This window comes from Gymnoscopelus braueri (genome assembly GCF_963280865.1).
Source record: "Gymnoscopelus braueri genome assembly, chromosome: 9".
NCBI lineage: Eukaryota > Metazoa > Chordata > Actinopteri > Myctophiformes > Myctophidae > Gymnoscopelus > Gymnoscopelus braueri.
This window is the reverse complement of record NC_137610.1, coordinates 52,533,289-52,559,882: the sequence shown is the minus strand read 5'-3', so window position 1 is coordinate 52,559,882 and position 26,594 is coordinate 52,533,289. Positions and strand designations below refer to the sequence as shown.

General features: G+C 39.9%; 2 protein-coding genes across 7 annotated transcripts in view; both read right to left on the bottom strand.

Annotated features, from left to right (window-relative positions):
- pgghg (protein-glucosylgalactosylhydroxylysine glucosidase) overlaps positions 1-26,594 on the bottom strand; it is a 220,310-nt gene that overhangs the window by 132,543 nt on the left and 61,173 nt on the right. The window lies entirely within an intron of this gene.
- Positions 463-26,594, bottom strand: LOC308091411 (inner centromere protein-like). 5 transcript variants are annotated; one of them, XM_080437018.1, is made up of 22 exons: positions 26,500-26,594; positions 24,557-24,705; positions 23,427-23,537; positions 22,492-22,697; positions 21,545-21,895; positions 19,700-19,754; positions 19,139-19,178; positions 16,704-16,788; positions 15,292-15,319; positions 14,911-14,974; positions 13,413-13,550; positions 11,646-11,663; positions 10,642-10,751; positions 9,420-9,540; positions 9,179-9,301; positions 6,597-6,727; positions 5,342-5,444; positions 4,443-4,547; positions 3,648-3,695; positions 2,944-3,012; positions 2,107-2,197; positions 463-1,268 (listed from the first exon to the last, which is right to left on the bottom strand). In XM_080437018.1, the coding sequence occupies exons 2-22, from the start codon at positions 24,691-24,693 to the stop codon at positions 1,093-1,095; spliced, it is 2,310 nt and encodes a 769-aa protein (XP_080293144.1). In that variant the 5' UTR covers positions 24,694-24,705; positions 26,500-26,594; the 3' UTR covers positions 463-1,092. The 5 variants fall into 5 exon arrangements, with proteins under 5 accessions (XP_080293144.1, XP_080293146.1, XP_080293145.1 ...); XM_080437020.1 differs by having other exon boundaries at positions 3,648-3,692; XM_080437019.1 differs by having other exon boundaries at positions 16,704-16,785.

Below are 26,594 nucleotides of genomic sequence, written 5' to 3'. Positions count from 1 at the left end.
AGTAAAGATACCTAAAATGTGTACTCAAGTACAGTACTTGAGTAAATGTACTTAGTCACGTTCCACCATTGCAACAGAGCTTATTCTTTACATTAAGAATGTCTGCACAGAAAGCAGTAACAGTAATGCAACTAAGTAACCGTTTACATCAAAGTAACATTTAGAAAGTAACTTCCAACACTCAGGATTTACCAGTAAAATATCATGGCTGTCGGGTGGAAACCTCCTGATAAACAGTTCCTTTATCATTTTTGAAAAAAAATTAAAGTTGTGAAAATAGCAGATCTACAAGCACACAACGCCTCGCATGGCGAGGCGTTGTGTCCTTGTAGATCTGCTATTTTCACAACTTTTTGTGTGACTCTTGCGTGACGAAGTAGGTCTCTGATTTACTAATTTAACTCATGTTAAATGATTAGTATAATTTAGTACAAATAGTATAATTTAGTACAGTAGGTTTTTTTATTTCAACAGGACATACAGTATGAACAATATTTAAAAGACAATAACCACCACCGCCCATCAATTACAATGCAAAGGAGAAAAAAACATCAAAAAGATAGCATTTACAAAAGACACCTTTTAAAACTAGTTTCCCATAATAGGGTTTGGATCCGGTAGGAACCGGAGGAATCTGAAGATCCAGATCCAACATCGAGGAAACGGAATCGGTTCCATCACAGAGTTTTTAGTCAGAGCTGGTTATGTGGACTTAATGTCTGCAATAAATCTAACTTTTTGGACCACCCCATAACTCTGGGAGTGTACAAATGGAACCAAATGGACCCGTGCAGGCGCGTCAATCCCGGGGGGGACGGGGGGGGTTTTGTCGCCCCCTAGCTTTAGATTGGACCCCCCCTCCCAAAAATAAGAATTAAATAACATAACCCTAACCTAAACCTAACCCCGAAATAAAGTTACCAAAAACCAAAGAAAATAGCAAAATCCGCCCAAAAAAAAAGATTGACGCGCTTGGACCCGTGAGGGTCCATTTGGTTCCATTTGGTTCCTCAGAGTTACAGACCCGTTAGGGTCCATTAGAAACGCCCTAGGAACCGGAATAGTTAGAATCCTAAAAAAGGATCCCAAACCCTATTTCCCCATTGGAGGAGGAGAGTGCCACACAGCAGAGCTGGTCCTCTTGTTGAACCTGGGCTTCTTGGTGTAAAAGATCTCCTCCAGGTTGGGAGGTACGATGGTTCCAAACAGAGCATGGAGGTCAGGAGGGTTGAAGTACTCTCTGAGGAGAGTCTGCTGCAGCTTGGAACCTTTTGGAGAGAAAGAAAAAACACAAACACATTTTACATTAAACCACGCCGACACAAGTTCACACGTTTTACTAGACTGTAGCTGCCTGTGAACACAGGATTAAAAGCAAAGATACAGGCTACCATTCATTTTCAGTGGAAGCCACATGAAGATACAAAGATACAAAGATACATGCTACCATTCATTTTCAGTGGAAGCCACATGAAGATACAAAGATACAGGCTACCATTCATTTTCAGTGGAAGCCACATGAAGATACAAAGATACAGACTACCATTCATTTTCAGTGGAAGCCACATGAAGATACGTACATCAGACGTTTGTAGCTGCTGCAAAAGCTACAAATAAGTTGAGCTGGTTTCAACTTCAGATACAAAGTGTAGCTTTGTATCTTTACATCTTTTGTATCTGCCAGTGTGAATGCAGCATTGGGGCTTAAAGGGATAGTTCACCCAAAAAAAAACAAAAAAAAAAGTCTATCCATCAGTCACCACATGGAGACTTGAATTTAAAACTGATATTTGTTTAGTTTTTGTCTCATTCCTAAGCTAATAATTTGATGATCGGCAGCGGTTCCGGTAGGAGACACAGTCTCCTTCGTGCCTACCGGTCCGCTGGTCATCAAATTACTGGCTTAGGAATGCGCCCAAAAAAAAAAATATATCCATGAATTCAAGTCTCCATGGGGTGACTAATACATTTTTGGGCGAACTATCCCTTTAAACAGATAATCAAACCAATACATTTTATGAATCTAAAACGTCCATATCATTCATACTCTTCTATGAAAGCCCCGCTCACATTACAAGATATTTGGGGTGAGGAACTTGGACTCACCTTCTGCCCAGGATGGGATGGGTTTGCGTGGTGCAGACTCATCGTCTGTCGAGTCGTCGCTGTTCTGGTCCATCCCATAGTCATCAGACTTCTGTAGAAACACAACATGACAATAGGATCCCCATCAGCATGCACATCAACACCCTAGGAAAACTATCGCTGTGCCGACGTCTTGTTTACAATATTCACGTTACCATTCAGGATTTAGTTTTGGTAAGGGGACAACTTATCCAGGGCGACATACAATACGCAAGGTGGTAAACACAAGGTAAACGCATACACAGAATGCAGAGAGACAGTGTAGTGCCTCAGTAATCTTCGTTCACAGCTTAACCCTCGTAGGGTCCTCGGGTCCTTTTAACCCGGTTTAACATTTTCAACATGAATTAAAAGTGTAAAAAAAAAAATTCTCAATGAAACTTCTTCTATTTGCCTTATTTACTGTACTAAACATGTGATATGAAAATGAAAATTTAAGTTCATGAAAATGAAAATTTTCACCCAGGGCCTTCGGGTCAAAGTGACCCGAAGGCCCTGGGTGTGACTAAAACACCAAGAACCTAGCATCAGTCTAAACAATACACTGATTAAAAATAATAACCTGTACATTGAACATTTTGTGTCGACTGGGATTACTTTCTTGTAGAAGTTGTTCTTCTAGTGAATGCATTATTAAAAACTGATTTACCCTGAGTTTATACAACCGCTAAGAGGGTCAGAAGCACTCTGCTCACATCGAGCTTCCTACGCCTCTGTAGCTGTTGCTACTTAAAATGACACTAATTACATAAGACATGTTCTGTTGTATATGCCAAAGAACGTGTGCATGCGTTTTACCTCAACATCCATGGTAATGTTGAGTCCAGCAGGTTTGTCCTTCCCTGTGGGAGTCTTCACGATGGAACTCTGAACAAACACAATAATAGCGTGGATTTATGTAGCCTTTCATAAAACCAAGGACGCTACAGACAGATAACTATTTGCCATTTAGATAAAAATACATGTTTGTGTCAATTATTAGTACCGTAATTTTCGCACTATAAGCCGCACCTGAGTATAAGCCGCAGCAGCTAAATTGAATGATTTGTACATATATAAGCCGCACTGGACTATAAGCCGCGGGTGTAAAATCCATAGATTTAGGAGGTCCCCTAGTGGCCGTTAGCTGTAAAAATCCATAGATAAGCCGCACCCTTATATAAGCCGCAGGGTCGAAAAACGGGAAAAAAGTCGCGGCTTATAGTACATGTTTGTGTCAATTATTAGTATTGTCCATGAAAGATGGAATGGAAGACTAATTTCAATAGATGAAAGTTATATCATAAGTTAATGAATAACAGTCTCTGTTGTTGCTCAGACAGTCCAGGTTCGATTCCAACCCCCATAGCTGTGTTCATTTCCTGTCTAACTCTCCATCAAATAAAGGCTTGAAAATTCCCCAAAAATAAATGTTATAAAGTGGAGGTTCAGAGGGTGTTTACCTCCACAGCAACTGTAAAAAAAATAACTTTATAAATGAAATAAAGTGTTGTTTTTTTTACCTCCACATCCACGGTCACGTTGAGGCCAGCAGACTGTCCTAAAGGCTGGAGGAGGACACACATATGAACCTCAATATTAGTACATGGTACATATATTAACACATTCCCTGCCATTGACGGAGATCTCAGTTCATTAAAAATCATCAGATTTATGACATGCGAGTTAAAACCAGCGAGAAAGTGGACTGGACGATAATTAGTTATTACCGTTTATCGTGATAAAAAACGCTCACGATAATCGTTTATCATTTTAATCCATTGTGAAATTGTCCTCCGTCATACACTGGGATCAATTCACCTTTACCGAGCTGCATATCCGGTACCACTTAAAACCCTCTAGAATTGGTAAAACGCACTCTCTTTGCCAAAAATAGCCGATCTACAAACTCACAAGCTGTTGAGCTTGTAGATTGCCTATTTTGCATATATAGATTGGCAAATGTTCCACCACAGAGCACAGACGTATGGATGCTGGGGTTCAAGTGGTTAACAAAAGTGCCATCTTAAGAGTTTTAAGCATATTTTGATTATCGCTATTATTTTGGGCACAATAATCGTGACTGACACTTTCATATGGTCCCTTCCCTAGATGGAGTACATGGTTCATATGGTCCCTTCCCTAGATGTTATACATGGTTGATCAAGGCATGCAAACAGCCCGAGGTGAAAAAGGTGACAACATGTTGTTTTCTTTCGGGTCAGGTGTCACACAATTGCCCTATTTGGGTTCAAAAAGGTGACTGTAGCTGAAAAGTGACACTTTTGCATGTCTGTCAGAGTCTCTGAAAAACTAACCTGCATCTTAGCTGCTGCCTCAGCCAATCTCTGTTTAGCAGCCCTCTCTTCTTGAGCCAATCGTTGAGCCGCCCGCTCTTCTTCAGCCAATCGCTGCTGCTCTTCCTACAGCAGTAGATGTGTTAACAATCAAGGGGTGGAAAAAGTAAAAAAAAAATTCACAATGCGACACATTGTGAGCTTGTAGATCGGCTATTTTCAAATGGCCGAAATGTATATAGGGCTGAAGTGGTTAATGTATGTTTTGTTATAATAATCAAAATCTACAAAGCAACTAGTAACTAAAGTTTTCAAATAATTATAGTGGAGTAAAAGTACAATATTTGCCTCAGAGATGTCGTGGGGTAGAAGTATTGGAAATACTGAGGTAACATTTTTGGGTATGTGTACTTTACTTAAGTACAGTACTAGAGTACATGTACTTAGTTACTTTACACCAGTGATAACTTTACACCAGTGATAACAATCATATCGTGTGTCTGCCAGAAACCTTGCATCTCCACATTTCATCTTTTTCCATAAATCAATGACCCATTTCATACTTTGACAGTGTCGCACAAAAGTAGCAAAAATAGCTGATCTACAAGCTCAGCGCACCACGGTGCGTTGTGAGGTTGTTGATCAGTTTAAACAAATCAAAGACATGCCTAAAATAGGCACGGTAAGTTGAAAGTAGTTCCACGTCTAAGATCTGTAAGCTCACACCCTGACACGGCACGTGAGCTTTTAGATCAGCCATTTTCACAGAATTACATTCTGCCCAGAATAGGGAAGCTAGTAGGGTACAATGTGGTCAACAGTTTGTTTCTGGTGTTAAGTTCACTTTTAAGTTGAGCTCCAGAACCAACACAGATCTGCTTTGGTTTAAAGTGTCAGAACTGACAATCCGTTTTGTTTACCTTCTTTCTCTGGTCTTCCAGCTCCTTTCTCTTCTCAGCCTCTTTCCTCTCCTTCTCTCTGGCAGCTTTTTCTACTTCCCTCTGAAGAGCCTCTGCTCTCTCCCTGAAGACAGAGAATACAACTTTAACAAACTAGTAGCAACACTACAACAAACTAGTAGCAACATTACAACACATCATAACAAACTAGTAGCAACACTACAACACATCATCATAGTAGTTAAGAAATGTAACACTACTAAACATTATTATAGCAGTTAATTAACTGTCACATTGTCTTTAGTACTACTGAACCACAAATATAGTTGATAAAGGGCAAGACCACTTTGGTAGAGGTGTGGGTTGTGTAGTTCCCTTGCCATGATGTAACTCCAAGGTGGAGAAGAAATCAAAAATAATTGCTCCATTGATTAGAAATTGATAATTCAAAATATGCTCCCCATTGACTTAGAGAGTGTACGGTAAAACAGCTCTCAAAGTCACTCTTTTTGCACATAAACGAACGCGAACGAAGCTGATTCAGACAATATAGAACATCACCAAACCCAGTACTGTTTATTTTTTTAATAAAAATGTTAACCTCCTGTTGATTTTGTTATTTTTATTAGAAAGAAAACCCGAACTGGATCTCTGGATCCGGATCTTGAAATAGTAAAATCAACAGGAAGTTGACATTTTTATTAAAAAAAAACATACGGTACTGGGTTTGGTGATGTTCTACATTGTCTGAATCAGCTTCGTTTGTGTTCATTTATGTGCTAAAAGAGTGACTTTGAGAGCTGTTTCACTGTACAATGTAAGTCAATGGGGAGCATATTTTGAATTATCAATTTCTAATCAACGGAGCAATTATTTTTGATTTCTTGTCCACCTTTGGAGTTACATCATGGCAAGGTAACTACACAACCCAAACCTCTACCAAAGTGGTCTTGCCCTTTAAGTACAGCCCAAACAGGCAGAAACCTGTTCGGGCTGTTGGTGTCAGGCAGAAACATTTTTATTCAATATTCTACACTTGTGTTTTTTGTAAATTAACGCCATACTTAATCTGGACTATAACACACTACATTACCCAGCATTCATAGTTTGACCTCTGATCATACTACAGCGTCACACAAAAGTATCAAGAGCCACAATTTAGCCTTAATGTCTGACTGTACCACATGCTGTTTACATGTTTTAATAATAGAGTATTCAATCAATTAAATATATACTTAGCCAAGACCATAAAGTGTGTTCAGGGTGCAGTTTGTACCGTTCAGCTCTCTCCTGCTCCTTCTTCACCTCCTGAGCTCTGCGCGCCTCCGCCAGCTTGTGAGCTCTGTGCGCCTCCTCCTCTGCTCTCCTCTTGGCCTGCAGGGCCTGCTGACGCTTCTCCTCCTCCTCCTGAGGAGAGAACGTACAAAACCTTGAGCTAAAATGGTACGTTTATATACAAAACCTTAATGGTACATTTATATACACAACCTTAAATGGTACATTTATATACAAAACCTTAAATGGTACATTTATATACAAAACCTTGAGCTAAAATGGTACATTTATATACAAAACCTTAAATGGTACATTTATATACACAACCTTAAATGGTACATTTATATACAAAACCTTGAGTTAAACGGTACATTTATATACATATCATCATGTATTAAAATAAGACCTCACGACTGATACATTTTGTATGGCCAAGTCCTAATGGCCATCATGGGATATATGGGGTGGGAACCCAATGAGGTACGGTGGAGTGAGCACATGGTACGTTTGTGGAATAGAAAACTGGGGCTGAACACCAATAGAATTGTAAGAAAGGTCTTCGAGTGGGACATTTTGATCAAGGGCGCATGGGCTACGGACATGTATGACATTCTTTTGAGAGCAGGGTATGAAGACCATTTTTATAATAAAGAAAAAGTAGAGACTACGGTAATAAAATAAACTATTTTTCAACAAATAAAGGACAGATGGGCTCTGGATATAATAAACCAAAGCTTCGTATGTATTGTGAGATAAAGCATGTCCAGAAAATTATGTATTGTATCATTTGTCAAAAAAGAAACGAAGCCTATGTGCTCAAATCAGGGCTGGCATACTTGGTCTTCATAGTGAGACGGGTAGATATGTAGGCACGGCTGAGGAGGATAGATTATGTGGTTTGTGTGATCTTAATGAAATTGAAATGCATTTTGTTTTGTATTGTCCATTCTACAACTCTATCAGGCAGAGACTTTTTAATAAGGTAGATCCTAAGTATGAACTTGTGTGGTTGGAGGATTCAGAGAAACTGAAATGTCTCTTTCAACATGACATTTTTTCATTTGCTTCATTTCTTGACAAGGCCTGGTCAATGAGGAGGAGGGCCATTTATATGTAAAATGGCATTGTCTTTTTTGTTCTTATTTTGTTCATATAAGTACTATACACATGTTTTATTTAAGTGGTATGTTATAAGGAAGGACGTAATATGAACAGGAAGGACTGTTAATGGACTGTTAATGTCTTGTTTTCTTTTTGTGTAATGTGTCATAATCCCATATGGGATGGGCCAAAATGGTGGCATGACACGAAAATAAAAAATGGCATTCATTCATTCCTAATGTGCCATTTGTGAAACCCCCCCATGATGGAGTTACATCATGGCAAAGTAGTCTTTCCCTTTAACCTTTTATTTATGAAATATAAGACCATAAACGTTTCATGGAGGATTCTTTCTGAACATATTGCGAGTTTGACCACTTCAAATAATCCAATCTTAAAATAGCCGATCTACAGCATTGAGAGCTTATAGATTGGCTATTTTCGCTGTGCAACATGCTTCCATAGAAGACATGCTGGCTTCCATGGCCAGAGAGAGCATTTATTTTGTTGATGGGAGTATTTCTATGTGACTGAAGACTTGATTTATTTAGAATGAAAAATGCCAGCAAACAGAAAGTAAGTGGGTCGGGGAGACTTATTGTCTGTAACAGTGAACAATAAGAAATGATCTGCAAATGTTACAAATTAAAGTGTGTACTGTTAACTCATTAAAACCGGGAAAGCATCTGTGTAACCACTTAAACCATTATTTTATACTATACGCAGTCTATAGTAACATTCAGCTGATATGTATATCAGCTATTTATGAAAAACCTTGAAAGTTTTTGCAAATCTTTGAATCAAATCTTTGCTTCTGGGGGTCCGTGGCCAAATGCATATCATTTTAGGTGGTCCTCGACATGGAAAAGTTTGAGAACCACTGATTATAGGGGCGGCCATAGCTGAGTGGTTAGTGAGCCCGCCTAGGGAACCAGCTGGCCCTGGTTGCCCCAGGTTCGATTCCAAGCTATCCCAGCATGTGTGCCGATATGAAATTTGTCCCTGAGCAAGACTCTTAACCCCAATTGCTCACAGGTTCTCATTGGAAACAAGACCGCAAGGACTTTCATGAACGACCTGTTAAAAGGAATTATCCTTTATCCTTATTATAGCAACATAAATTTTTTTTTTTACGGAATTAGAAGACATTTGTAGAATCCCCCAGAAGCAAAGATTACAAATGTTCGGTTTATAAATAAATATTCAACGATTTGCACACTTTTTCGATTTTTCAAAAAAATTGCAGATATACAAGCTCATGTGATCTATGAGCTTGTAGATCTGCTATTTTTTGAATAGCCAAAGAAATCTAAAGTGACAGAGATGCGTTCCCGGGTTAACAGAAATGCCAGGTGATGCATTCATTTTACTGACCAAATCAGTTCAAAGGACCTACAAAGTTATTAAACTACATAACACAAATATTAAACATTAAAGAGCGTACTGTTATTATAAATGTCAGGTGATCTGCAGTGAACTTACAGCCTGTTGAATCCTCTTCAGCCTCGTCTCCTCCTCTAGTTTCCTCCTGCTGTCGATCTCCTCCTGATGTTTTACCGCCAGCTGTTTCTTCAGCTTCTCCTCCGCCAAGCGCTCAACACGAAGCTGGAAACAACAAACCATACATGAGTCAATGAAATGAGTAGTAGAGGTGGATTTTCCCTCGTAAAAACAAGCAAAGGAAAACTGTCGCCAGGAAGGAAATAAAGCAGAGTTGTGTCACCTTGTCGTTCTTCTCCTCCATCTGAGCTCGTTTCTGTTCCATCTTTTTCTTCTTCTCTTCCTCCTTCTGCTCTTCTTTGGCTCTGGCTTCCACCGCTTTCCTCAGCCTCTCCTCCCTCTTCCTACAAAACAAAGGTTAGAACGTGATGAGGAAAACTAACAAATCTGTGTTTGGTACATACATGTCATACTGTATGTGAATTTGGTACATACATGTCATACTGTATGTGTGTTTGGTACATACATGTCATACTGTATGTGAATTTGGTACATACATGTCATACTGTATGTGTGTCTGGTACATACATGTCATATGTGTGTTTGGTACATACATGTCATACTGTATGTGTGTTTGGTACATACATGTCATATGTGTGTTTGGTACATACATGTCATATGTGTGTTTGGTACATACATGTCATACTGTATGTGTGTCTGGTACATACATGTCATACTGTATGTGTGTCTGGTACATACATGTCATATGTGTGTTTGGTACATACATGTCATACTGTATGTGTGTCTGGTACATACATGTCATATGTGTGTTTGGTACATACATGTCATATGTGTGTTTGGTACATACATGTCATACTGTATGTGTGTTTGGTACATACATGTCATGTGCGTGTTTGGTACATACATGTCATATGTGTGTTTGGTACATACATGTCATATATGTGTTTGGTACATACATGTCATACTGTATGTGTGTTTGGTACATACATGTCATATATGTGTTTGGTACATACATGTCATACTGTATGTGTGTTTGGTACATACATGTCATATGTGTGTTTGGTACATACATGTCATATATGTGTTTGGTACATACATGTCATATATGTGTTTGGTACATACATGTCATATACGTCTGTTGTAGCAACGCTTCCTGGCAGTAACTTTTATACCGTTGAGGCACCATTTAACCCATTAAGACCTGAGGCCGATTCTAAAAACGCACTCTAAATCCTGACCTAAGTTTTCTGGGGGAAAGAAATCTAATATTTATTCCAAAACAATGCATGTTGCTATATACTGTACATAGCAACAATCCCCAAAGGGGTTCCCGTCTTGAAAGGTATAGTTTTTTTTTATTTATTTTTTATTGCTTTTACTGTGTGATTGTCATGTTTTGCTATATGGACCCTGAGTCTGAAATAAAGATTGAATTGAATTGAATTACAAATAGGGGTTCCCGCCCTAAATGGGTAAATTTGTACCTTTTCAGTTCCTCCTGTTTCTTCTTCTTCTCTTCCTCCATTTTCTTTATCCTCTCCTCTTCCTGCTCCTGCTTCTTCTTGAGCGCTTCCAGTTTCTGCCGTTCTTTTGCCTAAAAAGAGAGACAAACGACTAATGCACTGCAGTTCAAACCAACCTGAAGCCATTTAGCCCGGTCCTTCACCAACGGTTCACATTGCAACCAAACTGTTACAATGCGTTTAAGAGATAAAATGCTGAATTGTCGGGGGGGTCCAGATGGGTGAAGTTTTTGGGGATTGTGTCTTAAGTGGTTGCATTGTGCATCATTGGTGTGGACTGGGTTTTAGTAACACTCCCAGCTTCCCAGGTGGACATAAAAAAGGACAATATCCCAACATGAAAACAATGAACTTTGTGATCGTTATCGTTCCAATGTTCTTGGAGAGTTAAACATGAAGCTAGAGGTTATTCTTTCTATGTTAAACATGAAGTTAGTGGTCCATCTGCAGATGTTCTGGAGAGTTCAACTTTTCATAATTTTTTTTTACCCCAAACTTATTATAAAATAAGTGAAAAAACGCAGCCACCTCACACATTAGAACAACATCAGTCTCCAGAACCAATTAGAATAAATGAGTCTAACATGGAGTTTACATAGGAAGGGGGAGTGTCTGATAAAATGAATATCAAATATCTAAATACAGAATCAAGCAACTTAAACTGTCCAGGATGCACACAAAAGCCAGAATCGACGTTGAAATGACCCCAAGTGAAATATCCCTTTAAATAGTGTAAAACAAGGTTGTTAGTTATATAGCGTGCACAACTGTGTCCTAAGATGAGTTTGACACCCTGGACTGTCAGTCGTTGTAACACCACAGACTCACATTGATAAAAAGAGTTAGACAGCCCTGGGGTAAAGATTTGTTGTAACACCACACACACACACCTAGGAAGTAGTGAACCAATGAGAACAGTTGTCTAATGAGTTGTTATGGAAACAATGTTGTGACATCACACTTACCACAACACCCCCCGTCTGCTGGAGAGGAGACAACGCACACTACATTACCCAGCATTCATAGTTCTACCTCTGGACTACAACACTACATTACCCAGCATTCAGTTCTACAACACTACATTACGAAACATTCATAGTTCTACCTCTGGACTACAACACTACATTACCCAACATTCAGTTCTACAACACCAACATAACCTTGCATTCATAGTTCCACCTCTGGACTACAACACTACCCAACATTCATAGTTCCACCTCTGGTAGGTCCTAAAGATCAGATTTAATAACAGTGGACAGTCGGTCCTGATCAGATTTAAGAACCCCAGGCCTCTTGTACAGTTCCATCTAAAAAAACAATCGCCTGCTTTCCCACTAGTGTCTGAGCCGAGGCCACTGACAGTAACCGTGTGTTAAGAACTGGACTTGATAAGCAGAACCCTAACAGTAGCCATTACTACACACAGTGGTGTGCGACAGTAAGGTGTGTAGGGGTGGGTAATCGTATTCCTTGCCGATAACCGTATCGATACAGAGGCTACCATATCGATATAGCAGGAAATGCTGTGTGTGACCCGGCTTTTAAAAATAAATCCATGGTGGTGCATCCGGCTTTGTCGAGTGTCTACACCAGCGCTACTCAACCCGCGGTTGAGTAGAGTAGAGTTTTTTTTTTTTTTTAAGCACAGGATAAAAACATACATTTCCGTTCAAATATATGGGCTGCTAAAAAAAAATTCAAAAACAAACATCAATTGTTACAGGTATAATGCATCGTTTTCTATGCATTTCAGTTTTTTGGGGGGGTTTGACCCCCATTTTTTTCCGGCCGCGCCCAGGGTAGGTGTCCCTTATTTCAATCTCTGGGAGTTGGCAACCCTAACCTTGCCATACCTTAGCTTTTGCTGAACTGATGCCACTGGACATACACATAAAATAAACAGGTACAGTGAAAAGAATATGATGTCAAAATGTACATTTTCTTATAACAATAAGAATGCTTAGTGTGTGTTACAAAATCGAAAAATCCAAAATAGGACCGTCATTTTTAGCTTGCGGCCCCTTGGACTTTTGGTATTTTGCTGAGTGGCCCCTGAGCCATCTTAAGTTGAGTAGCCCTGGTCTACACAAACACAATTGGCCTGTGTTCAGGGGAGGGAAGCCGGCTACATTGGGGGAGAAAAGGGTACAAAAATATGATTGGCTACTCTCAATTCTTAATTAAAAAAATAAAAAACATCTGCATCAATTTCTGCCCGACAGTGGCGATATACATGATTCAATCTGTTGCATGTATCCACCAAAACATTGTTTAAATGTTATCAACTAAGTTTTTCAAATTGATTTGGAAACTTTGGCATTTTCTGACAATTTATTGGTCAAAACATCAGCAATCGGTGCTCTAGGAAAAGTAAACTTTACTTTCTGCAAAAGTAAAATTTAGTACGACACGCGGTCATTACTCAAAATCAACGCGTATCGTGATACATATCGTATCGTGGCCTCTGTATCGTGATACATATCGTATCGTGGCCTCTGTATCGTGATACATATCGTATCGTGGCCTCTGTATCGTGATACGTATCGATCGTGAGGTTGTAGGCAATACCCAGCCCTAAAGGTGTGTTGACGTACCACTGTGTTACTACACAGTGTGTGACAGTAAGGTGTGTTGACGTACCACTGTGTTACTACACAGTGTGTGACAGTAAGGTGTGTTGACGTACCACTGTGTTACTACACAGTGTGTGACAGTAAGGTGTGTTGACGTACCACTGTGTCCACCTTCAGAGGCGTGGTGTGTTTAATGAAGGACTTCATGACAGCTGTGCGACCCAGAGAGTTTGGAGTCATCATCAACATCTGGTTCCTGTGGACGGTCTGGAGGAACGTCTTCATGTTGGGCCTCACCTGGAAAAAAGAAAAGAAAATATTAACAAACTTTATTTGTATTATCTATCACCCCTCATGTTGGATCACGTAACTCTGCTTTATTCTCTAGTCTACTGCGTCTGTAATTATATTAATTTGGGGGTGGGGCTTGGGCTCAAACTGCAGACTTGTTGAGGCTCCACAGATTTGGTCGTGTGCAGGGGCTTTACCTTAAAGCCATACTCTGCAACTGTGTTGATTTCGTCGACTAAAACTATGACGAAAAATGCTCGTCGACTACCTTTTTTCACTGACAGAAACTAAATAAATACGAAATAAAAACTGAGCTACAATGACTAAAACTAAATATATTGATAATTTCGTCAACAAATAAAAACTAGACTATAAAAATGTTAGTGAGGTACTAGTGGAGAAAAGACCCAGTAGAACTAAAAGACATTTTATGTTCGGTTGCGCTCGGGTGTTTCGCTCTGAAAATAGCAGATCTACAAGCTCACAATTTCAGCATGCAACCAAGTGTAAAATCAGCCATTACGACGCCATCAAGGCACCGCCAAAATACATTTTAGTCGACTAAATCAACTGCAGATTAAGTCGACTGTAATCTTTCATGTTCCAGCCCCAGATCTGAACCCGGGTCTCCTGCACAAGCGCTGACATTTTATATTTATCACTTAACTTTGTTTAACCCATTGAGACCGGGAACGCATCCGTGTCATTTTACATTTCTTTGGCAATTAAAATAATCGCAGATCTACAAGCTCATAGCACGGCACCGAGTGCAGCGCTATGAGCTTGTAGATCTACTAATTTGTTTTAATCTGGAAAATGTGTGCAAATCTTTGAATATATATATATATATTATTTAAAGCGATTTATTTTTTACTAAAATCTTTGCTTCTTGGGGAGGTCCCTGGAACAGCATATTTTGAGATGGGGTCCACGGCCAAATACATATCATTGTGGGGGTCCTTGACATGAAAGTTTGAGGACCACTGATATTATAGCAACATACGTTTTTTCAAAAAAACCTGTTAGGCTTTAGAAGACATTTGTAGAATCCCCCAGAAGCAAAGATTTGAGCTAAAATGTTTGCTTTAAAAAACTATATATAATTATATATTCGAAGATATGCACACATTTTTAGCACAAAAACGGCAGATCTACAAGCTCATAGCACGGCACTGTGCAGCGCCATGAGCTTGTATATATATATCTGCTATTTTTGAATAGGCAAAGAAATCTAAAATGACAGATGCGTTGCCGTTCTTAACGGGGTTAATGCTGTTCAACAAGCCCACATCTGCCGTACAGATACACAAATCCACCGATACGTCAAGAACAGTTATTTCATGATAATAAAACGCTTTTATCTTACCACGGTCTTCTTCTGGCTGCTCTCTGCGTGTTCTTCAGCCTTTCTTTTGGAACTCCTGGAAGCTCTAGAGAAGATCAAGTTTAAATACACTTACAATCCATGATTCATCTGGTCATAAATCAGATGTTATTTCACTTGTAGATGACAATACGTTTCAGACTAGCCTGGTAAACCCTCCCTCCGGAAATCTCAATTCCATTTCATTTCAGGAAATGAAATGGAATTGAGATTTCCGGAGGGAGGGTTTACCAGGCTAGTTTCAGACACCATGTTAACCCAAAGTTTAAATAATACAGTTTGACTCTGGTGTTTATCAAACAGCACACATTGACCAAACAAAAGCATCACAGTTTGAACACATGAATCAAAAGCAGTATTTACCTCACAGGTGACTGAACAACTGCTGCATCTACAAACAGAAATGTTATACATTTAAAATCAATAATTGTGTACAATATGATTCATTTAAATTAATCAAAAGGACAACTTTGTTTTTTTACAACCAAGGTTTATGTTTTAGATTGTAATTAAAGTAAATCAAAGATGAGCGTTAACATTTTAAAATGTACTGCTTTCTATAGTTTTAGCAATTTATTATTATTTACAGTAGCTCTTCTAGCCCCCAATAACTCACATCTGGCCATCAAAGACCACAGGACCTTGTAAAAAAAAAGGCATATTTAGCCACCAGACAGAATGCCTCCGCCCACTGTAAAAAATACCACGAAAATTTCTAAAACTATAGAAATCAGTAAATGAAAAAAAAATAACACTCATCTTTTATTTACTTTAATTACAAGCTAAAATATGAACCTTGGTTGTAAAAAAACAAAGTTGTCCTTTAAGTACAATATAATACATTTAAATTAATCATCGTGTACAATATGATTTATTTATATTAGTCATTGTGTACAATATGATTTATTTATATTAATCATTGTGTAAAATATAATTCATTTAAATTAATCATTGTGTACAATACATCACAGCTGCTTTATCAGACACTCAGTAAGAACATCCTAGAGATGGATTTGTGGGGATCTGCTGCCCCCCTCTGGTCAATAGTTGTCATGTCCGGTGGGAATATGTTTTATCCCTGCTTCTGGTCACACTGAATTAAATACATGCATTTTTTTTTTTTTACATTTTTTTTGTATCGATTCATTTTTTGATCACCACAATGTTATTAAAACATCATGTTCTATCTTGCAGTCTCAGAGCCACTGGCAGCAGACTGAAAAAAAGCTTTTTTCCCCGTACTATCAGACACATGAACGAACTGACAAGAGCTAGAATGAACCAGGACCGGTGTCGATTTTGTCGACTGATTTTCACTGACGAAAACTAAATAAAAACTTAAGCTGTGATGACTAAAACTAAGACTAAATATATTGATAATTTCGACAAAACAAACAAAAACTAGACTAAAATGTTAGTGAGGGATCTAGTGGAGAAGAGATCCAGTGGAACTAAAAGGCAAGTCATTTTATGTTTGGTAGCGCTCGGGTGTTGCGCTCTGAAAATAGCAGATCTACAAGCTCGCAACGGGTTGTGGGCTTGTAGATCTGCAATTTTCAGCACCAAGAGTGTAAAGTCAGGCATTAGGACGCCATCAAGGCACCGCCAAAATACTGTAGTCGACTAAATCAACTGTAGATTCAGTCTACCATAATTTAGTCGACTAAAACTAGACCAACAATAAAACATTACAGACGTCTAAGACTAAATGGAATTTGATTCAAAAGACTGAATCAATCACCACACTAACCAGGAAACACCCCCTCCAGCCTTACCTGCTGTGTGTGATGTGGAGCTCCAAGCAGCAGAGCGAGTACTGGCCCGAGTCACTCCGTTACCGCTGCCACTGACAGACTCCTGCTGTTACAAGAGAGAAAACACTGTTACCGCTGAGAGACTCCTGCTGTTACAAGAGAGAAAACACTGTTACCACTGAGAGACTCCTGCTGTTACAAGAGAGAAAACACTGTTACCACTGACAGACAGCTGCTGTTACAAGTAGTCCATGAGCCAGACAAGATTTCATTATCGAATGAGTGGGCAAAACCATACCTATGTTAAATTGTTCATAGGGTCAATACGAGTAAATAAATATATGATAACCTCTCCACAGGAGTAGCTTTTTCATAGTTATCACACATTTTGTTATTTTCCCCATACGTACATGACGGGTGAAAAAATGACAAAATGTTAAAAAGAGTTATCATAATGAAACTTCCTGAGTTGATTACTTACATGAAGACAATGATTTATCGTATTACAAGTTTTTGAAATTGTATATTTAAATATGCAAATTAGGCATTAGGAAAATATAGCAGAATTTGCATAACTTTCCAGAATCAACATTGGACAAAGCCAGAGTCAACATTCTTATTTCATTTTGTTAAGATGTTGGAGTCAAAGGTTTTTAACGAGGGAATATTCAATATCTGGCTCAATATGGGGCTCTGGCTCATGGACTAAATGCCTAATTTGCATATTTAAATATACAATTTCAGAACACTTTTAATACGATAAATCATTGTCTTCATATAAGTAATCAACTCAGGAAGTTTCATTATGATAACTCTTTTTAACATTTTGTCATTTTTTCACCCGTCATGTACGTATGGGGAAAATAACAAAATGTGTGATAACCATGAAAAAGCTACTCCTGTGGAAAGGTTATCATATATTTATTTACTCGTATTGACCCTATGAACAATTTAATATAGGTTTGGTTTTGCCCACTCTTTTGATAATCATTGCTCAATTTTGGGGCTCTGGCTCATGGACTAAAGAGAGAAAACACTGTTACCACTGAAACTCCTGCTTACAAGAGAGAAAACATTTTGTAAACACAACACAATAATACACAAGCTACATGTCTCCCCAGTAGTAAGGAGTAAATATGATCCCCTATGCTCTCCCCTATGTCCTAGGTGCAAAAGTGGAAAAGGTACTTATAGCCATATGATCTGGACTTGCCCACGAATCAGACCCTTCTGGGTATCCAGTCAAAATGAAATTCTTAAACTGATTGGAATTAAAATCAGACATAAATATCATAGTAACAAAAAGAAAATCGACATTTAGTACGAGCTTTTCTCTATGCTGCTCGGTTGTCAATTCTCAATAAATGGATAGATGACAGTCCTCCAAGTGTCCTACTATGGTTTGAAAAAGCATGGCTGCCCTTAGCACCATATATAGGGGATGAGTGGCGCAATGTCTTGTGTATTGGCGTGACAAGGATGTCAGCTAGTTGCCATATTAATTGGGAGGCAGGGGATGGATACACATGATAGAGCTCTATATGGGAGAGAGGTTGTTGAGAGAGGTTGTTGGCAAGAATGTGATGATTATTATATAATGTATTTGGTGTGAAGTCTTTTAGGATTTGTTTCTCTTTTGTGTTTTTGTCTATACTGTATTGTTATGTTGGGCTATGCTGTGCCCTCTGTCCTGTCATACTCATGGTGGATGGTCTACTTTTTTTTTGTCTAATAGAAATTGAAACAGTAAACACAACACCACTCTTCCAGTCAAACTAAATGTACTTAATAATTATGTATGTAAGGCTACAACACTGATGATACGTCCCAGGTGCATCCATGTGATGTTTTCTTTATAGTTAGTGACTCCATTTATAGTGGCTCATAGGAATTAGACTACGTGACAACCAGGAATAGTTTGGTGACCACCGGAGAGACGGGTGACAGCCGGAATGTAGACGCCATCGCGGGAGCAGTATGGGTTAGCGCCCCCCAGCCTGTGTTTGCCCAACAAATCCACGGTGAGGCCTTTAAGGAGGGCCATTCAAGCAAACCGCAAGGGGAGCCTGCAGTACCACCACGGCCCAAGAAACCATCACGCCAGAAGGAAATGTTTGGATCGGGGAGAGTCTGGTGCAACACTCAGGTCCTGGACCTGGTGAGACGAAGGAGGAGCCCGGCCAGGAGGCCACCCACAGAGCCTAGTCCCTCCACGTGCCAGAGCCTCTCTTCTCCCCCAGTCCCGGCAGAGTAGTTCCGGAGAAGCGGACTGAGTGGCCCCGTCTTACCCTATACTAGGACTGACCGTGGGCAGCTACTGGGACATAAGTCGGGGCTTGATCAATCCCGGCTGGGTCACCTGGGCGAGGGTGTATGTGATGTTTTCTTTATATGTAATGTCTATAGACAATGACATTTATAATGACAATATAATGATTTAATGTTCATAGACAGACCTCTGGTTGCTCAGTCTCTGCGAAGCCCTCCGAATGCTTCCTGAAAGACAAATGTTTGCAAAGCTTTAGGAATAGAGAAACACTCGGTTTAAAAGCTTTAGAAATAGAGAAACACAATCTACAAAGTAACTGAAGTTTTCAAATAATTGCAGTGGAGTAAAAAGTGGCAATATTTGCCATAGAGATGTAGTGGAGTAGAAGTAAAATTATTGGAAATACTCTAGTAAAGTAAAAAAAATACCTACAAATTACAGTACGGGGTAAATGTACTCGGTTTCTTTCCACCACTATAGTATAGGATATACACTATATGGACTTTTGGGGTAAATGATATGAAGGGTTAAGGCACACATACCATTTAAAATGAGTGCTTAAAGAGTACTTTATGCAGTATGTTTTTATTAGAGCTACACTGGACAAGTAATGTCTATCAACAAATTAGATTTAGAGGGAATCAATAATACATAATGTGCTGCTAAGAAAAAAGAAAACTGAAGGAAAACAAGTGATCCGTCCTTCACAGAGTGAGTTCAACGTCAGACATTTAGAATAAAGACTCACTCTGGTTGTTCATCCTCTTCATCCTCATCCTCATCCGTCTCTGCAGAGGTGTCTTCTACAATACAAAACAATAACGTCACCATGACAACCACCGTCATTTCACCATACGTGTTAGAAAGCATCTGTGGCTAAAAATGTGTTGTTGTTGTTGTAGTGTGTGCACATGATGAGTCTATGACCAATCACATCACATCACAAACACTTGCCACTGCATTGGAGTTACTGAACACTCATGTGAACACTTATCACTCATGGATTATAGCTAAATAAAATCTCATGACTGAACATTTTGTCTAAGTCCTGATCTGCCATTTGTGAAACAGCGTGACAGGAGCCCCTACACTAGCACTATGTTTCCTAAACTATAAGCACCATAAAGTCATGATGTTTTGGTAATATTGTTCCTGCTGTTCCATGTACAGCGAACCAGATGAAGAAATATCCAAGACCATTAGGGTTTAATGGAAGGTTGTTCTGAACACGTATTCTATTGCTAGTTCGACCAATTCAAACACTTGAATCTTAAAACGAATATCAAATAACTTATTCGTTATAGTTCAAGTATTGAACTGTAACGATACAGTAACTAATTTTCAACGATCTACTATATCGATATGCAAACAGCAAAATATCATATCGTTTGACAATGCAAATAATACATTTTATCGATACTAGGTACTAGGTTTTTATTTATCAATTTTAAGAAAAAAGAGAAAGAGGTTTAATTACTTTTCCATTACACATCGCTACACTTGGTTTATCGATAAATGTGTGTAATCTCTGTGTTCATGTCACGTGCGGGTTTGTCCATATGTGTTCAAATGCAATGTCAGAGAATCACTGTTTACTTATTTTTACCTGCAGCACAGACTATTTTTTTTTGCTAGTTACTGTATCGATTTAAAATCATTGAGTCGTATCGTAATAAATGAACCAATATCGTCCATGCATTGTGTCGCTGTTAAAATGTATCGTTACACCCCTACGACTAACTGGAACTAGCCCATATATAAGCTCCCAACTCGTTGCAGACGCGTTGTGAGCTTATAGATAGGCTGGCACAACATGCCTCCAAAGACTACATGTTGGTTTCTATGGAATTTAAATGACTGAAATCGGTCGTGGCGACTGAGAACTTGAATCCATGTACCACTGCATTTGAGTTACTGAACACATACCACTGCATTAGGTGCCGTTTACACGACAACGGTCTCTACAGAAAACGGCAAATCAGAATGGTGTTATCAGGGGTTGAAAACGCAATAAAGTGAAATCTCCTTCCAGAGTGGAATTCTTTGAAAACGCTGCGCCTGGCGTCTCCATATAAACGGGCAGGGCGGTGTCAAAGACGGTGTTAACCAGTGTTGCCAGATTCAGCGAGAGAAAAACTCAAAAGCAGCGACTAGGCTACGGCTATTTTAAAATGGCAGATCTTCAAGCTGAGCTTGTAGATCTGCTATTTTCAAAAAAGAAAGAAAAAATAATCTGGAGAAAAAAAAAGGGGAAAAAAAGTAATTCTGGAACCTTTGAAACATTTTTTAACACAAATCTTGTATGGGGGTCCCTGACACAATACATTAGGAAACAAGTCCAAATAAGCAACTACACTCAAGAAACAAGCCCAAAGTCACTTAATAATAATAAGTGGACATGGCAACCAAACAAACAGTTGTGATAGGAAGAAGACACGTCACCGCCACCTAGCCACCTGGCATGCACACTACAGCGTTTTAAGTCACTGGAGCATCTTCGTGTAAATGCATAATAAGTAGTGACAACGCAACTTAGTCGTTTTCTGTTCTGATCGTTGCCGTGTAAACGTGGCCTTAGTCACTGAACACTTACCACTGCAGGTGGAGCTGGAGGCGTGAGCCTTCACCTTCCTCAGCAGTGACCTCCTGGAGGCTCTGCGGACAGACTCGCGGGCCTGACGCAGGCCGGACAGACGCAGGCCTGCTGCCGAGTGACGCAGCGTCAGAGAGACCCGCGGCCGGGTGGGCGTTCCCGCTATGGCCACCTTGGTGGCCGTGCGGCCGGGGGAGGCCATGTTGGTGTCCGTACGGCCGGGGGAGGGCCGTGGCTCTACACCGGCCAGCGGCTGCGGAGGCCTGGCCGCCTCGGCAGAGCGCCGGTCGCCGACAGAGATCTTCACCAGGGCTTTGGGCAGCGTGGTGGACATCTGACACGGACCGTGCTCTGTGGGGAGAACGTGGAGGGGGAAGCGTTCACTAGGACTGTCACCACCATCATGACATTTGATTAAAGGTTCGATGACATTCATTTTCACTTTTTTAATTTGTTATGTTTTTTTGGGGGTTTTATGACCTCAATTACACCCAAAAAATCTGAACTTTGAACATTCAGTGGATTTTCTGTGGTCTGGGGTTTTCTGAATAATTAGGCTGAAAAGTAATCTGAGCTTGGCCCTTCGACAGTGAGGTCACAGTCGATTAATCCCGCCCACTCTCCGACTCGCCCCTCCCCTCCCCTATCCTTTCCTTTGGGGGGGGGCAGAGCAGAGGCGATGATTGACAGGCAAAATCCCTCACCAGCGACACCCGCAGGCAAAGATTTCTTTTTTCATTGCAGTTGAAAAGGCTTTAGAAATGTGAGACAAAAACACCTACAGTGAATCACTGGAGTGGAATTTTCAGTTAAAACTTTTTGTACACGTTTGAAGGACCAGGACAAAGACTCTGAATGTGGTGTAAACATGAATGTCATTAAACCTTTAATGTCTGACTGTACTCATGTAATGAATCCATTCATGTGTTCATAGTGACAGGGCCTACCGTTCATATCAGTGTCCCGCTCCACAGGCTCTTCTTTGACCACACTGCCCCCCAGTGGGGGCTGACCCTCCGCCGCTACCTCCAGAGAGACCACGCCCACAGAGGAGGTTGAAGGCTGGGGCTCCGTCTCCTCCTCGAACACCAGGTCCAGCTTCTTCACGGAGGAGGAGGAGGCCGCCAGGTTGCTGCGCCTCCCCTTAGAGAACCTCATGGATTAAAGAGGGGGGAAAAAAGATAAATCTCACGACTGAAATAATGCGTACGACCACCAAGTCCTATTATATTATGTGATCTGTGAAACAGCGTGAAAGGAGCGGACGAAAAAAAATAGCATATCTATCTTTGGTCATTTTTGAACAGCCAAAGAAACCTTAAAATGACACAGATTTGTTCCCGGTCTTAATACTTTAATGTGGAGGATTTTCCAGCACCTTTCAGAGCGTGCTCTCTCTCACACACACAATCTTTGCACAAGTTAATAAAAAGGAGTGTAGGCTCTGACGTATGGGTTGAAGCAAAAGAAATGACTGAAAACGTTTGTACGACTATGTAAACCTTTGCTTTTATATGAAATATCCGAGACCATTAAGAATGTATGGAAGATGCTTCTGAACATATTGCCAGTTTGACCACTTCAAATGCTCCAATCTTAAAATAACCTTAAAGAAAGCCCATCTACAAGCTCTCTCACCATGCATTGAGAGCTTGTAGATCGGCCATTTTCGTTGTGCAACGTGCTCTCATGGAAGTCGAGCCGACTTTTATGGAATGCAAATAACTGACTGGCGACTGACAACTTGCATCCCTATGTTCCCCGGGTTCTATGTTCCCCCACTAAAGTTAGGGTTCGGTTTAGGGTTAGGTAAGCGGGGAACATAGAACCCGGGGAACATGGACACGCTCCCCTTTAATCCATGCCAAAGTAAGCAACTAACCTCCTCCTGATTCGAGCCTCCTCTTGAGGTCCCAGAGAAATCCGCTTCTTGCGAGTGCGTCTTTTCTGGGACGGCGTTTTAGGCATCAGCTCTGGTTCAGTGTTGGAGTCACTGTAATATAGAGACAGGTAGCATCAACTGTAGCTCATATACTGGATTCACTGTAATATAAAGACGAGTAGCATCAACTGTAGCTCATATACTGGATTCACTGTAATATAGAGACAGGTAGCATCAACTGTAGCTCATATACTGGATTCACTGTAATATAAAGACGAGTAGCATCAACTGTAGCTCATATACTGGATTCACGGTAATAAAGACGAGTAGCATCAGCTGTAGCTCATATACTGGATTCACTAACTGTATTATTAACCCATTTAAACCTGAGGCGGATTAAAAAAAAAACACACTAAATCCTAAACTAAGTGTAAAAAATGTAAAACAAAATAATGTTGATATAGATAGATGGATAGATATCGTCTCTCTCGGGTGGAAACCTCATGTCCTTTTCAGGATTCAAAAGTAGCAGATCTACAAGCTCAGACCGAGTCGCTTCGCAGCACGTTCCGAGCTTGTGGCTCTGCTACTTTTGAGTGACGCTGTAGTATGATCAGGTTAAGGCTCTGTAGCCTAACTGACATGTTTATGTATTATCTCTATATTCTGATAGTAATCATTATATAATTTTGGCTTGGCTCACTTCCAATTTCACTGGCTTATTGTATCCTGTACGAGTTCTCTGAAACTGTACTTTTCAGTTCACTAAAGAGCTGGAAAGAAGAGAGACCCCCTGTTATTGAAGAGGGAGAGAGACCCCTGGTAGTGTACAGGGAGAGAGATGGACCCCTATTATTGAACAGGGAGAGAGAGACCCCTGTTATTGAACACTATAGCAATGAGAAGCTGGCAATGTAAAACACATGTTTTCTTATCATTGCCAATAAAGCCACTTTGAATTGAATAACTACCATCAGACTAACGGAGCAATTTATTTGAACAAAAATCAGTTACAACGGCACCTTTAAAAAAAAAAAAAGGATCAACTTTAAACCTACCCAGAGAACATGCGGTAGGATCAACTTTAAACCTACCCAGAGAACATGCGGTAGGATCAACTTTAAACCTACCCAGAGAACATGCGGTAGGCCTCCTGCTCGATCTCCTTCAGCCACACCATGTGGACGTTGTCGATCTCGGACACAAAGTCGTCCAGTCTCTGCATCATCATCCTAGAGATGGTCTGAGTGGCTTCCAGGAAGGCCATGATGGATAAAGCCTAAACACAATTATGGAACATTAACACATTAAAACGGTCCTTGACGTGAAAACGTTTGAGCATCACTGATATAGAAACATAGACAAGATAGGATTTAGAAGGGATTTGTATAATCGGAGCAGTTCACCCCTCCAAAAAAAATCATATTTTCTATCACTTATATTCCTAAGCCAATCATTTGTTTATCGGCGGAAAGATGCTAATGTGTCCGGTAGGACACTCAAAGTTGACTCTTTGAGTCTCCTACTGGAGAGACCGCCGGTCATCAAATTATTGTCTCAGGAATGGGACAAAAACTAAATAATCTCCATGAATTCAAGGCTTCATGGGGTGTGTGTAATTGATAGAAAATAAGACATTTTTTGGGTGAACTACTCCCTTTAAAAAGGGTTAATATCATATTTTTACACTGCAAGTTGTTTTAATCAGTGGTGCGTTCTAGGTTTTTTAGGAGGGTATACTATACGATGCGCGTGGTTGTGGTTATACGCTCCCGCATTTTCAATGGATGAAATGGTTATTAGACTGTATACGCTTTTTTCCCAAAAAAATCTGGACTGTATACGGCGTATAACGGTAGAACACACCACTGGTTTTAATCAGTCACACCTGACCTGGGGTCAAGGGTCAACCTAATTGGGCTCAAAGCTGGTAGTGCCTGCACACAACATGTACTGTGTATGAAAATACTTGATGCAACGCATAATTGTAGGCTTGAAGATCTGCTACTGAACACTTTTGTATATAGGGCTTAAATGTATATTTTAAATATGTATATTTTAAATACAAGACATCATTATCTATGTATACATTTTAAATAACACATCAATGTATATTGTAAATCCATATTTAAATCCAACACATCATTATCAATGTATAATTTAAACCCAACACCACTAATAATGTGACAGAACTATGAAGTCTATAGTTTTACCTCTTAACTTGAACCGTTGCAACCAGCCAACCACACAGTATAATAATAATAATACATTTTAACCCTTTATCACTTGGTTTCATTTACCTACAAACGTTTCTCCATCGACAGTTACAACCAGTCATGACATGCTTAGGGGGCGTTTTATCAGATCTACAAGATCACAGCATGTAGCAATGCGTCACGTTGTGAGCTTGTAGATCTGCCGTTTTTCCCCTTTAGTCTTAGATCAAGACTATCAGATGTATTTTGTTAGCCTTTTTTTTTGTGCCTGTCTTAGCTACCCCCCCCCCCCCCCCGTTTGCCCTGAAATGTCACCAGTAAAGCCCGTATTTCTCCAAACATGTACAAATGCAAACTATAAGGTGCTTTACCCGCTTGTCCCAAATGTTAACTAGGTGTCCGGAGTATTTGTGCAATGTATTAGTCTATATTATCCAATAAAGAAGTGTTTTAATCCCGTCTGTGGCCGAACGCCATTTCCCCCCTAGTTTACTTCATGTTCACATTGAGTGTAATTCCGGCTTTCACCAGATGCGCCCCTCACTACCGCTCATTAGTAACTTCCGACAGAATCGGCCACAGACGGGATTAAAACACTTATTTTTGAATAATATAGACCAATACATTACACAAACACGCCGTACACCTAGTTAGCATTTGGGGCGGGTAAGCACCTTATATTTAGCATTTGTACATGTTTGGAGAAATACGGGCTTTACTGGTGACATTCCAGGGCAAACTGGGAGGTGGGGGGGGGGGGTCGCTAAGACTAATGTAAAACAAATCGATAAAATACATCTACGATAGTCTTGATCTAAGGCTAGTTTAGCGTTAGGGTGAATAAAACATGACGTTACCTGGTGTGAAACGTTGAAGTTGGTGATAAGAATGGATGAAAAGTCTGTTTAAACCTCCGTCTGTTCCTCTCTCTGTCTGTTCCTCTCTCTCTCTG

What these genes read in the sequence shown, in the direction of transcription:
- LOC308091411 (XM_080437018.1), bottom strand. Translation starts at nt 24,693, where the DNA reads ATGGCCTTCCTGGAAGCCACTCAGACCATCTCTAGGATGATGATGCAG. An exon ending in GCCTACCGCATGTTCTCTGG is followed by an intron (nt 23,538 to 24,556) that starts GTAGGTTTAAAG and finishes TCTATATTACAG; the next exon opens with TGACTCCAACACTGAACCAG. An exon ending in GAAGAGGATGAACAACCAGA is followed by an intron (nt 19,179 to 19,699) that starts GTGAGTCTTTAT and finishes TTTGTCTTTCAG; the next exon opens with GAAGCATTCGGAGGGCTTCG.